Raw genomic sequence first — 13,769 nt, 5'->3', positions numbered from 1 at the left:
TCCCTCCTGGGCAACAGCCGTAGCCCTGGCACATCTCTAAGCATGAGTATCCTCTCCTTACTCCTGCCTTTGGAATAGGAAGCACCTCTTGTTCAGATAGTGACTAATCCAGAAGGGAGTGATGAGGGCTGTGGCATGGCTGGTGCAAAATAGGTCCTTTCTAGGACGCTAACACATGGGAAATGAGAAGGTGGTGAATGAGTCAAAGATGCCTGATGCTGGAGAGTAACTTTGGAAGTATAATTCAGATTTGCTGAACCCTTGAAAGAAAAGCTTTTCTGAGAAAACTGTCTTTGAGTTGCTTGCCTATCCTTCCAGGCTTAATGCCAGGAATTCTATCTAATAAAGAGGGAATATGCTAATTAACCCCCATGCCATCACAAAGATGGTGGCGCCAATAAGCGTATCATAAGGCACGCGTATCATAAGGCAAGCGTATCATAAGGCCAATAAGGAGGGAATATGCTAACTGACTGCCCCGTCCTCAAAGATGGCAGCGGCCACAGCCACAAGATGGCGGCGCCCAGTCCCCTCAGCCCCCCAGCCACCTAGGGCCAGCCCGAGGCTCAGGTAACCAGGGCCAGCCAAGGCTTGCGCTGCCGGCAGTGGCAGCAGCAGAGGTGTGATGGGGCATTGCCTTCCCCTGGTCACCGGGCCACCTCCTGCCCCTGAGGGTTCTGGGACTGTGAGAGGGGGCAGGCCAGGCTGAGGGACACCGCCCCCCTCCAGTGCATGAATTTTCATGCACCGGGCCTCTAGTATTCATATAAAAACAAAGAATTGTTGCTTACTTCCTAAACCCCCAGTTCACCACTTTAGCTAAGATTCTCTCCTTTTCAGCCAGACCCCTTCGTAATTTCCTATACCCATTGGACTAGTTATTAAAAAGTCGAACATTTCTTAGAATGTTAAAATAGACATTTATACAGACAATAATGGGTTTTATATCTGAATGAATCAAACATGGATTTTGGAAATAAGAGCACCTCAAGAGGGTCTTAAGATTTTTTAAGAGTATTAATGTCACTTGTAAAGTACTATTAACAGGTATGAATACAGTTACTAAACAAAGTGTTTATTTGGAGACTGAATACATTCTTTTAAATAAAAATGAGAACACTTTTGATTGTTTAAAACAGTCCTTGCCCTAACGGGTTTGGCTCAGTGGATAGAGTGTCAGCCTGCGGACTGAAGGGTCCCAGGTTCGATTCCAGTCAAGGGCATGTACCTTGGTTGCAGGCACATCCCCAGTAGGGGGTGTGCAGGAGGCAGCTGATCGATGTTTCTCTCTCATCAATGTTTCTAACTCTCTATCCCTCTCCCTTCCTCTCTGTAGAAATCAATAAAATATATTTTAAAAAAACAAACAAAAACAAAAACAGTCCTCAATGACATCCCTGAGGAAGGATTCAAGAAAATGATCTTTTTCTGTACACATACGATTTTGAAAAAAGACATTTTCCAAGTTGAATGTCCTGAGATTAATATTAAACAAGGCAAATTAAATCTCATGGGAACACCAATATTTAAATATATTTACCTGTTCCCTATTAACCACGACTTTCAGAGGGACCACTAACGTCTAAGCCAATCTCTATTCTTACTCCTTTTAGAGGATATTAAGATGATGATTTTGTGTTTTTAAGCAAAAGCCATCATAAGAAAAGTTTGAAATACTGTTTTAGTCCATTTCGAGTGACGGGTCTTTTCTTTTACCCCCTCCAAGGCAAGGCATAAAAATTGCCTGTTTATAAGCGTATCATAACCTGATGTGCAATGCTGTTCACCTAATTGGAGGAGAGTGTGAGCTATGGTTTAGAACCCCAGAATAATTTTTGCTGGTTACTGTAGTTAAAGCTTAAGCAGTAGCAGAAGCTTTTAATAATTCTACCCACAAGGAAACAGACCCTACAATCTGCTCAACTCTTTGGTTTCTGTGGTAACTACCGGCAACAGGGCCCATTAAACTTGGTCAAATCCAGACCAAACCCAAATGGACACCATACAGATGTCTTACTATCAGAAGAGAATGAAGGCAAGGAATGAGCCCTTCTTGGGTCTTGGGTTTGCTTCCAGTTGCTTCTTTGATTGGATAATCAGAAGATCTTAATATGCTAGAGTGAAACATGCTGGAGTGAAAGTCGATCCATTTTCCATATTCACAAGCCACCAAGTGCTCTTCCTTTAGGCCTCTGAACCACTTATTTTGCCTTTTCGATGAGCCTTCCAAGTGCTCATAGAAAAGGCTGCCTCCTGAGCAACAGCCATAGCCCTGGCACATCCCTGACCTGGGGTATTCCCTCCTACTCCTGCCTTTGGAATAGGTAACACCTCTTGCTCAGGTAGTGACTGCTCCAGAAGGGGGTGATGAGAGCTGTGGCATGGCTTGTGTAAAAGGTATGTTCTCTTACTATGTCCTGCTTTCTCCCTTCACTTATTCCTTTGCTATGCTTCTCGTGCTTGAACTTGCTGTACTTGTACACTCTTGCCTTGCTCTAATAGCTGGCTCAGGTCCCGCAGTGTCCATGAAGTCTTCCTTGACCATCCTGTCCACAGTGACCTCTCAAGGGACAATGACATAAGTACCCTGGAGAATCAGTTGTCCTTTCAAGTATGTATGTCTTATCTCTCTAGCAAGATAGTACCTAAGCTCTTTGGGAAAGGCCTTGGGACCTCCTAGAGTTCCAAGCACTGAGTTGGATGAGCATACAGTAGGCCTTATATTTGCAGTCAGAATCACATGACTGATATCTCACAGAGAAAAACAGACAAAAGCAGTCATATCACACAGACTTATGTTAAATAAACAGGCCCAATGTACTCCTCGATGCTGTAAGACTACGAATTCTATCTTCATAAAATCCAGTTGTTACCTTTAATACATCCCTGTCCCTGAGAAACCCTGTAGGCCACTTGGCTTAGGGTTCAGAAAACAATGTTCAACTCAGTCACAGAAGACAAATAGAGGCCAGCAGGCCATTATCACCACACAGAATATGGTCCCATGCATGCAGACAATGTGGGAGAGTACAATTCCAGACCGCAAGAAACCACCTAGTTCAGGAGGACCTGGAGGGTCACAGGCAGTGTCCAGGAAGAGAGCTGGGGAAGGGGCTCTGTCTTATAGCAAGAATGCGCCTCACCAAACGTGGATGGATTCTTTAGGGGTTCCCTTCCTATACACCTCATGTTGTTCCTAAGAATGCATTTGAGAAACCTGGAAAAGAGAGGCTCCAATATCTCATTAGCCAAATCAGCCCCTGGCCCACTATACTCTCTTATAGGAAGAGAGGACAACAAAAAAGGAAAAAAGGACAATAAATGAAAAACACACAAACAAAATAACAATGACAAAATATCCATCTCGTCCCATGGAGCTCTCTTTTTTTGAGAGACATATTCTACAATGGAAGAACCAGCTAAATGAAAAAGAGAAGTCACAGATTTTTCCAAAGCAGTTCATTTTCAGGTAGAGACCATGCTGTAGAATGTGAGATTATCCAGCAACAATTGTCCTTGGAGTTGTGAAGAATAATATTAAACAACTGACACAGTAACTCTGTCCTCCTACCTCTGTCCCTCTCTGAATGATAACATCTGGGTGTATTAATTTGAGAAAAAATTCATTCAATTAAAAAGTAATTTTGAATACTGTGGGATAGATATTGTTTTGACAGGAGGAGGCAGCAATTAGATGGGTTTGAAAGGAAAGAAGGAATAGATTAATTCCTAGATACAGGCCTGCCCCGTTCCCACCTTGCGGATCTAGTTCCCCAGTCTGGGTGGTTATGGCAAAGGTGGCATATGGAAGCCATTCAGTGTTCTTAAGGCATTTTGTTTGGCTTTGCCAATCCAGCTCAGTCTGGTCCACTCCCCTAGCATGTGGACTGGAGAGAGGGACTCACCACAGGTTGAGCATTTTCAGGCAGCTACAGAGTGTATAAAGAGAAAAAACACAGAAAGGAAGAGAGAGAAAGAGATATTAGTCCACAGACGTGAGATAGAAGCGACTCCCTGTGAGCCATGCAAACATGCAGTATGTTGTGTCTGTGTTTAGTTGCTTCCTCTGTCAAGGTAGGCCCAGGCCACTTGGTCCCCACACTAGAGTGGAGGGGGCAGGTGCCTGATAGAAGCATCATGATGGCAGCTGGATCTCAGTGAGGGGTAAAACAAAACAGAAAGAGAGTTGATGGGTGCCCCAGAGTGGGCTTTCCTGGGCATGTTCCAGGACGGTAATGGAGCAAATGATCCTGCTTGTAAGAATTCAATCGAGCACCAAAGCCAAGCCAAATGGTTCCCACATGAAGTGTTAGTGTGCAATTTGTTAAGCTAACCTCCCGACTATTCTGAGGCTTTTACAAGTCTAACATGCCTGACCAAAGCGTCAGCAGTTAGCTCCTCTTCTCAAGGGGAGACAGGCTTAAGAGACACTTATTTTATTAGGAGAGGACTCAGAGTGAGGAGGATCACTGCTCTGGATGAAGGTATAACTGCAGAAAAGGGCCTAAATCTCATTCTTATTAATTTTCAGGGGAAATGAAGCCCATATTTGCTAATTTACAGCAGAAGTCAGTGGATAACCAGAAATCCCAGCATTCTTACTGTAACAAAAGTCAACCAAAAAGCTGCCTTGCCTTACTACCCTTCTAATCATACTTAAACTAGGGCATGTGTCCTGTAGCTAGCAAAAAGGGACGTTAGATGTTCATTTGTATATGGAACAAAAATTAAGACCCTCTAAGTTCTCTTCTCCTTTACACAAAACAAGCTGGGCAAGGAACCCCAAACTAAAAGCTTGGAAGTGAGGGTTTCACATAGTCTCCCCAGTACCCTAGTTAAATCTCAATTTGGGCAATATCCTCTTTTTTTTTTTTTTTTACAACTAGGCTGCAAGGACAAATGGCATCACAGCTGCCTATATTGAGGGGCTGTCTGGGACACCTTGTGCTACTCTAGCTGTGACCTCTTCCTGTGAAAATGATCAATTAGGTGGACACATGGCTTGCTGGCCTGGCCCCCCCCCCACACAAATAGAAGACCAAGAAGAAAAACATATGGCTGTGCCCTGAAAGTTCACTGGTGAAGATGGATTGATAGCTCATGAAATCACTAGGGCCGTGGTCAGCAAACCACGGCTCGCGAGCCACATGTGGCTCTTTGGCCCCTTGAGTGTGGCTCTTCCATAAAATACCAACTTCTGTACATGGGCCACGAAGTTCCAATCGCACTGTACGTGCGCGCCTGCATGTGGTATTTTGTGGAAGAGCCACACTCAAGGGGCCAAAGAGCTGCCTGTGGCTCACGAGCTGCAGTTTGCGGACCACTATTCTATAACATCCACAAAAAGATTGAGCTTAGCCCAAGAACTATTAATTCCTTCTTACTCTAAAATCTTAGAGAAAGTATCTGAGAGGAACTGAATTCAACTGTCACTTTTCTTCACTAAACAATTACAAACCCCTTCTCTAGGCCAACCCCTTTGTTAGATACTATTACAATGACTAAGGCATAATTTATTCTACTAGAGCCATGGTCAGCAAACCGCAGCTCGTGAGCCACATGTGGCTCTTTGGTATTCAATTGATAAATGAATAAAGAGCAGAGCCACACACAAGGGGCCAAAGAGCCGCGGTTTGCCGAGCCACAGTTTGCTGACCACTGCACTAGGGGAATCAGCACACAAAATGCCCTAAATTATAAGCTTTTGGATGACATTTGGTTAAATACAATTGCTCCCCTCTGGTCTCCCCATCTTTAAGGCCGAAACCTGAAACGGGTAGCAAAGAGACACAATGGTTCCTTTTTGCTAAATGGGGAGACATTAAACTCTCTTTACATCCTAGAGTTTAGATTACACCAGAACAGAATACACAAAATTGGAATCTCTTTATGAATGACCCCCTATCTTACATACAGGACACAAACACCACACTCACATACACAATTAGTGTATACATTTACTGAAATGAAATGAGATGAATGGGTTCAAAAGATAAACCTGTATAGGGCACATTATAAGATTAAAGCCCATTCTATCTTGATATTCAAAATGTTATTAAAAGCAGAGCTAAATTTCTAGTCTTCAAAATAGTAGCCACGGCAGTGAGTTGGAAGTGAAGTGGGGGTGGGAATGGGTACAGCCATCTTTCAAGCCCAGACAATGTTGGATCAGACCACACCTAGTGCAGTGGTTCCTAACCCTGACTAAACATTCAAATCACCTCAACTTTACAAATTCCTAATACTTGGCCCATATTCCAGATAAATTAAATCAGAATCTCTAGGGTCAGGATTCAGAAATTTGTCCAAAGTACACCCAAGGTTGAAAACCCATAGGGAAGGAATAAACACACTGTCTAGTTAGCAGAAGAAAGTTCTGTTATGGAAACTGAAAAACTGGGAATACCATTAGTATCTCCGAAGTCCCTGAAGATGGGAGCATGTTTCCTTACTGAAATAGTCTCTTCCTGGCATTAGAAACTCCCCTGCCCTCCTATGTATGTGGCAGGGCCTTATATAAACCAGGAGAGGAGCACCAGAAGCTGCCCACAGTCAGCAGGGACTCGACAGGAGACAGTTTAAGTCATCCTCACTTGCTTTTTATCTACTGGGTAGGAATCCTCGGGACCTGCTTTAAGAAAAGGATCTCCTGGAAGCAAAGCGAGCCAAGCCTGTAGATGGGGCAGTAAAGGATTGGGCAGGAGGGACAACCACGCAAAGTGTGTCTGGAAGGAAGAAGAATGCTGGTCTTGGAGGCTCAAGAGACCACTTAGGATGCAATATCACTGTACCGAACAGGACGCTGGGGTAGCCTGAATGTTCTCAAAGGATTTACAAGAAAAATTATCCAAATCAGGCTCGGCAGCAGTAACTGATTTGTAAAGGACTTTTCTCTTCCTACCTCGTGTCTTCTTGAAGGTTAAACCTGGATTTGAATTTGGGATGGGGCAAGAAGATAAAGTGATAGGATTGCTGCTTTTGTAGTAGAATCAGCAGTTATTTCGCCTTCTACCCCATATTCTAAGAGTTTAAACACAGACCATGCAGAGAGCACCAAGGGCTGTGGTATGGACAGGGCGAGACATTCACATGCAAGAGCATCAGAAAAGGGGGTGGGGGAATCTCCTCACTCTTTTGGGATTAGTGTGATTTCCTTTCCTTCTCAAGATCCTTCCCACATAGGTACAGAGACTATTTTCCTTGCCTGACTTATCTGAGTCTCTCTGAATCCAGAATCATTTAAGTGAGAACAAAATCGCCCTGAAACCCTTGCTCCAGGGCTATATATGCAGAGTGGTTAGCCAAGAACCAGAAGTTTTATGCTGTTCAGCACAGCCCATGGTTGAGATAAGCATTTTTCTGTGTCCTACAGGGAGTAAGAAGATCCAGGGCACCAAGAGGCTCATGACTACTCTCTATTATAGGTCTTCTATCATGATTCTTTTCGTTCACTATGTCTTTTGCCTCATGTGGACTAGAGAAATATGACTGTCTTCCGGAAATCACAACTAAAGAAGGGCAGCAGCAGCAGCCTTACAATACCATGCAAAAATAAAATGGTCAAAAGAAAATAGCTATGGACACAAGCATGAGGAATTCAGTCTGAGATGAGCAGCACACAGAGAGGAAGAGACAGGTAAAAGATTTTTCAATCTATGACTCGAGAGCCCCCTTGAAAGATGAACATACTTAGCTTCCTCCACTACTTCCACCTCAGCGTGAGCTGTGATTGGTGCATTGGAGTGGGCTCCTGTGGGGTCATCGACATTCAGCTCTCCATTGGTTGAGCTAACCACCTGAAACAGAAAGACAGAGTGTGACAGACACCACGACAATAGGAGCCTCCTGCCAGTGCCAGAGAGAGTCACTAAGGGAGATCTGGTCTCTTGCTTAGGAATTAGTCAGGCAGTGTCTGGAATGTTTGTTTTCCTAGGTTGAGGGCCAACTGTCCTAAGTTAGGAAAGGTTCCCAGATCTTATCATGTGAGGACACAAAATTCAATGATGTAAACATATAATGATGATAACTTCCATATGAATGCCTACTCTGTGTCAAGGACACTACTAGATTTTGTGTTTGTGTGTGTGTGTGTGTAATTTTAATCCTTACAAAAATCCTATGCAATAGGTCATATTACTCTCTTTAATTCTATTCCTCTTATTATGCTATAATTATATATAGATTCAGTGATGATGTTAAAAAATTCTACAAAGGAGATTAATAGTGGGCATCAGAAACTATAAGCAATCACACTTTCCTTCAAAAATTTCTTCATGGCTTTGACCATCAGTTTGAAGTTACTCAAATAAAAAGATTGCCACGTCCTCTCTGGTGAGAGGGCAGACGATAAGGAAACGTTCCCCTGGAAGACCAGTCTTATTTCAACCACCTTTATTTCAGGTTCAGTGTCATCCCAGGTCTCACTGATGGTCCCCGAATTGTAACTGAAGGCTCTCCTGTCATCTGGTTAATGTGGACCCGATCAGGCTTCTCTTGCTTGTGCAGTTGCTTCTGTCACCTGGTTTCATTTCCAACACATGATTCCTGCTTATGTGGGTGCTGGGGAGTGGAAAAGGGGACCCCGCTGCACAAACCACTCTGTTGTTAAAGATCTTGGCTGAAATATGGGAGAGAACCACAAAATAGAATAAACGGTTCGGATATCATATGCCTTTGGGTAAGTAACTTCATTTACTTGAGACTGTTTCTTACAGTTTGATGTGAGAATTATACAAGAAAATGTATAAGACAGTGTCTGATATAATACCTGGTGCACAATAATGGAGGCAGCATAGCACAGTAATGGGCTCTAGGTTTAGTTGGCCCTGGGTTTGAACCCTAGCTCCATCACTTACTTACTTGCTGTGGGCCCTGGGGCAAGATCCTCAATCTTTCTGTGCCTGAGCTTCCTAATCTGTAAAACGGGGAAACAATGCTGCTTACCTAATTGGGTTACTGTGTAGACAATCCACAGAAAGTGCTTAGCCCAGTGCCATGGTACATAGCAATGGCCCAATAAATATTTGTATTACTGTTATTCTCCCTTTATAAATGTTTATTCTAATCTACTTCTACCTCTGGGGTCCTTACCAGCAATTAATTCGTAAAAATTTCATACATAGTCATAAAGAGGAAGGTGGGAGGTGGAGTCTTTAGGGTATTTATTCAAAGAAAAAAGAGCAGACAAGGTGAATACTACTTATTAGTAGTCTATGCCCACCATTATGACTAAATCAACAATATTTATTGTCATTAATAATACATGCTTTTAAAAAATTAAAACAATGTTGTATGGTTAAAGAAACCTACATCATTAAATTTGGACTTACCCAAGGGAGACCCCACATTTCTGCTACGGATCCAATTTAGCATCTCTGCTTAATGGAACCATCGATATTATTTATCTCCTGACATGTATATGTCTATATATATATAGAATCCTAGGCAACCGGCTGACCTTCGACCATCCAACCAGTAGCTATGATGTGCACTGACCACCAGCGGGCAGATGCTCAACGCAGGAGCAGAAACCACAGGCATGGGAACATGGAAGAGATGATGAATCTCAGAGGGAAGGGGGAAGGGGGGAGGGCGGGAAGAGATTAACCAAAGATCTTATATGCATACTAGAGGCCTGGTGCATAAATTTGTACACCTATGGGATCCCTTGGCCTGGTCTGCACCCTCTCACAATCCGGGACCCCTTAGGGGATGTTGTAGAGCCGATTTCAATCCCACAGGCTAGGTTGAGGGACCCAACCGGTGCACAAATCTGTGCACCGGGCCTCTAGTGATATAATAAATACTACATGACATTATCTATGTAGTATTCTTGCAAAAAAAAAGTTTTATCTGTATCTAAGTATGATGGAACAAACTGACAAATCCAAAATGTGGGACCATTCTATAGGACAAAAAGACTGGGCTCTTCAAAAAAGAAAGACGGGTGACTATTACAGATTAAAAGAGGAGATTAAGAATTCAAAAACCAAGAAATTGAAAGAGACTGAAGAGGCATAACAACCAAATGCAAGGACAAACCTTGATAAAATCTGAAACACAGTAGAATTAATTTTGGGGACAATTGGGGGAAATGTGACATGTACTATACATTAGATATTATGGAATTATTAATTTTCTTGGCTATAAAATGGTGTTAGCGTTACACAAGAGAATGTTTCTGTTCTTAGGAGATGTAGGTTGAAATATTCTGAGATAAAATGTAATGTTTACATTTAAATCGTTTAGTGAACACTCCCCTGCCTCCTTCAACCCCTCATACAGAATTAAAGCAAATATGACAACATCTTAATCATTTGTTAATCTAGGTTAAGGACATAAACAAGCTCATTCCATCCTCTACACCCTGCAACTTTTCTGTAAATTTCAAAATAAAAAGTTGGGGGGAAAACCAACAAAAACAAAAGTTTGAGGAGAGAGGGTTTACAGACTGGAGAACCACAGCTCCTCAAGCTAATGTTGCTCCGTTCGTTTCCTCAGCCTACATCTGCTTCGTGTGGGCACATTCTGGCTGCACACTAACGATAGTGCTGTAAATTCATTCTGTGAGCACAAAGGTTAAAGGAGAAATCATAGTAAGTTTCTTTTCTTTCTTTTTTCTAAAAAATATATATATTTTATTGATTTATCACAGAGAGGAAGGGAGAGAGATAGAGAGTTAGAAACATCGACGAGAGAGAAACATCGATCAGCCGCCTCCTGCACACCTCCCACTGGGCATGTGCCACAACCAAGGCACATGCCCCTGACCGGAATCGAACCTGGGACCTCCCAGTCCGCAGGCCGATGCTCCATCCACTAAGCCAAACCGGTTACGGCCACAGTAAGTTTCTTAAAGAACAACTCAGCAACTAGACAAGATGTGAAGTAAAACGTCTTGGCCTCTACTAACATGAACAAAGTGGGAATAAGCACCACCCTGTGATTTACCTGGTGACTTTGGGTCATGGTGCTTGCTCATGGCGTTTCACATGTCTCATACTCTCCAATTTCTCCTTGCTATGAAGGCCCACAAGCAATGTCCTCAGGCAATCGAAGGGAGAGGTTATCCTCACTTTACAGACTAGACAGTTGTCTGTATCAATGAGAACTTGGTCTCAAATCAATCAGGCACAAATGGGAACCTTAGTACCAGTTGTCTAGCCTTAAACCTAACTGCCCTTTAGGAATCAATCTGAGCCTCAGAGCATCCACAGAATTATTTCAAGATGGAGCTACAGTTCGTTAAACCACTGAACTGCTGCCTATATGTGCAGTGGAAAAAACGCTAGTGTAGGTGACCGAAGAGCTGGATTCAGGCTTAGCTCTACCACAATATCCTCTGTGAGCCTTGCTTTTTAACGGTTAGACTATGTCAATAATATTGGTACTATCAACTTCATAATTACTAAGCTAAGCACAATGATATAGAGCAAAAACAATTTGAAAAATTATAACCTTTTGAATATAGTGAATTAGTACTTTAAACAATATCATTTTTATATTTTTTCAATTGAATTTTTTAAGTAAGCTATTTCTTTAAAAAAAATAAGTTTTTGTTGTTGTTGTTGTTTAATCCTCACCCGAGGATATTTTTCCATTGATTTTTAGAGAGAATGGAAGAGAGAGGGAAAGACAGAGAAAAATATCGATTTGAGAGAAACACATCAATTGGCTGCCTCCTGCACGAGCCCCGACCAGGGTCCAGGCCGGTGAGGAGCCTGCAACTGAGGTATGTGCCCTGGAATTGAACCTGGCACCCTTTGCTTCGCAGGCTGATACTCTATCCACTGAGTATAACATAAAAAAAAATGTTTTTATTGATTTCAGAGTGGAAGAGAGAGAGGGAGAGAGAGAAATGTCAATGATGAAAAACAATCATCCACCAGCTACCTCTTGCATGTTCTCTACTGGGGATTGAACCCACAACCTGGCATGTGCCCTGACCTGGAAATTGAAGCAGTGACCTCATGCTTCCTGGGTCGATGCCCAAACGCTGAGCCACACCCGGCTGGGCTAAACTTTATTTCTGTATGTGGAATAATGACATTTATTTTGCTGTAATTGCTATTAAAATTAATCCCACATTTCCTGCCTATATCACACAAGAACAAAGTAATTAATATCTATGGGATTAATATCTATGAAAGAGACTAAGGTGAAGTACTATTTTGACTTTAGTCCTTAATATTGGTAATATCTCTTTGGGGAGTCTAAAAAATTTGAGTTATTACTCCCATTTTTTTTTGAAATATTAATGTGAAAAAAAATCAGAGCTGTGCATCAAAGGAAGAAGTGCTTTAACTGATAATCAACATTTCAATCCTATTTCTCACAACTAACCTATTTGGCAATTCTCTATTTAGTTTTCCTATCTATAATACTGACCTTAACAAGAATTGTAAATAATTAAAAATTATAAAGATATAAGCAAATAAATAATGATTAAATGTTAAATGTCATTCTTAAGTCTCAGGCTCTTCTTTGGTCCCACATACGGTATGTATAGATATTTCCTATATGTTTTAATTTAAACAACTTTAGAGTCATCTTTTTGAAAGAGAAAAATATACTGTCTTCTTGAATTTGGGCCTCTACATATGGAACAACTATGGAAATATTGGGAGGATGGGGCCATAGGGGACTGCCTATTAAATAAGTTGGAATGGGAGTGTCCGTGTGCTTCATCAGAGCAAACTTCCCAGAGTTCTGCACTCCCTACTGGGTAGGTCATGGCATCTGCAGGTCATCAAGGTTAGGCTAAGCATGATTTTCTGGTATTAGAAACAAGCCAGCAATAAACATTCTAGAGCTGCACTGTCTAATACAGTAGCTACTAGCCACATGTGACTACTGAGTACTTAAAATGTGGCTAGTCCAAATTAAGATGTTTGTTCTTAATCTGGATGTAAGAGTAAACTATATGCCAGATTTCAAAAACTTAGTTTTAAAAAGGTAAAATATTTCTAATATTTTTAATATTGACTACAAGTTGAACTATTTTAGATATACTGGATTAAATGTATTATTAAAGTTAGTTTCCCATGTTTCTTTTTACTTTAAAAAATATATCTTTTTATTGATTTCAGAGAGGAAGGGAGGAGGAGAGATGGAAAGATCAATGATGAGAAAGAATCACTGATTGGCTGCCTCCTCCATGTGTCCTACTGGGGATGGAGCCCGCAATCCTGGCATGTGCCCTTGACCGGAATCGAATCCGGGACCCTTCAGTCCTCCGACTGATGCTCTATCCACTAAGCCAAACCAGCTAGGGCAGTGGTTGGCAAACCACGGCTCACGAGCCACATGCGGCTCTTTGGCCCTATGGCATGGGCCACGAAGTTTCAAACGCACTGTACGTGCGTGCCCGCATGTGGTATTTTGTGAAAGAGCCACTCTCAAGGGGCCAGTTTGCCAACCACTGAGCTAGGACTCTTTTCACTTTTTAAATGTGATTACTAGGAAATTTTAAATTATAAAAGTGACTCATATTTCTTTTAACAGCCAAAACAGCTGTCTCTTTCCCCCTTTCTTGATAGCTGACTCTTGTTTTTTACCTACATATCTCTGAACAATATACATCTTAATTAATAATTTTTGGCATTATATTCACTTTTTCCATCCATCTATTCTCCTATTATAATTTATCCTATAATTTTGATTAGATCAATTGTTAGTGTTTGCATTATGACTATTAAAAGCTATTTGCAAGTGTGCTATAAAGTATTCCTATATAATTTCTTGTTTTCCTTGAAGTTAATTATCTTTTA

At 41.7% G+C, this 13,769-nt stretch overlaps 1 protein-coding gene and 1 long non-coding RNA gene across 6 annotated transcripts in view; one reads left to right on the top strand and one right to left on the bottom strand.

The window, feature by feature from the left end:
• LOC107184240 overlaps window positions 1-5,045 on the top strand; it is a 9,631-nt gene extending 4,586 nt beyond the window's left edge. The window contains exons 2-3 of the long non-coding RNA XR_001515068.1: window positions 779-782; window positions 5,035-5,045. This is a non-coding gene — a long non-coding RNA (uncharacterized LOC107184240). The remainder of the gene's footprint in view (window positions 1-778; window positions 783-5,034) is intronic.
• Window positions 1-13,769, bottom strand: part of CSNK1G1 (casein kinase 1 gamma 1) — a 160,209-nt gene that overhangs the window by 1,207 nt on the left and 145,233 nt on the right. For 3 of the 5 annotated variants that reach the window (XM_006770781.2, XM_006770783.2, XM_015568521.1), the window contains 2 exons: window positions 7,690-7,796; window positions 3,906-3,929 (listed from right to left, as the gene is read on the bottom strand). In XM_006770781.2, the coding sequence (XP_006770844.1) occupies window positions 3,906-3,929; window positions 7,690-7,796 (131 nt within the window). The remainder of the gene's footprint in view (window positions 1-3,905; window positions 3,930-7,689; window positions 7,797-13,769) is intronic. The other 2 variants (XM_006770784.1, XM_006770782.2) reach the window with 1 other exon arrangement.

The sequence above is a fragment of the Myotis davidii genome, unplaced genomic scaffold, assembly GCF_000327345.1.
Source record: "Myotis davidii unplaced genomic scaffold, ASM32734v1 scaffold461, whole genome shotgun sequence".
NCBI classification, from domain to species: domain Eukaryota; kingdom Metazoa; phylum Chordata; class Mammalia; order Chiroptera; family Vespertilionidae; genus Myotis; species Myotis davidii.
This window is presented reverse-complemented; position numbering and strand designations above follow the sequence as displayed.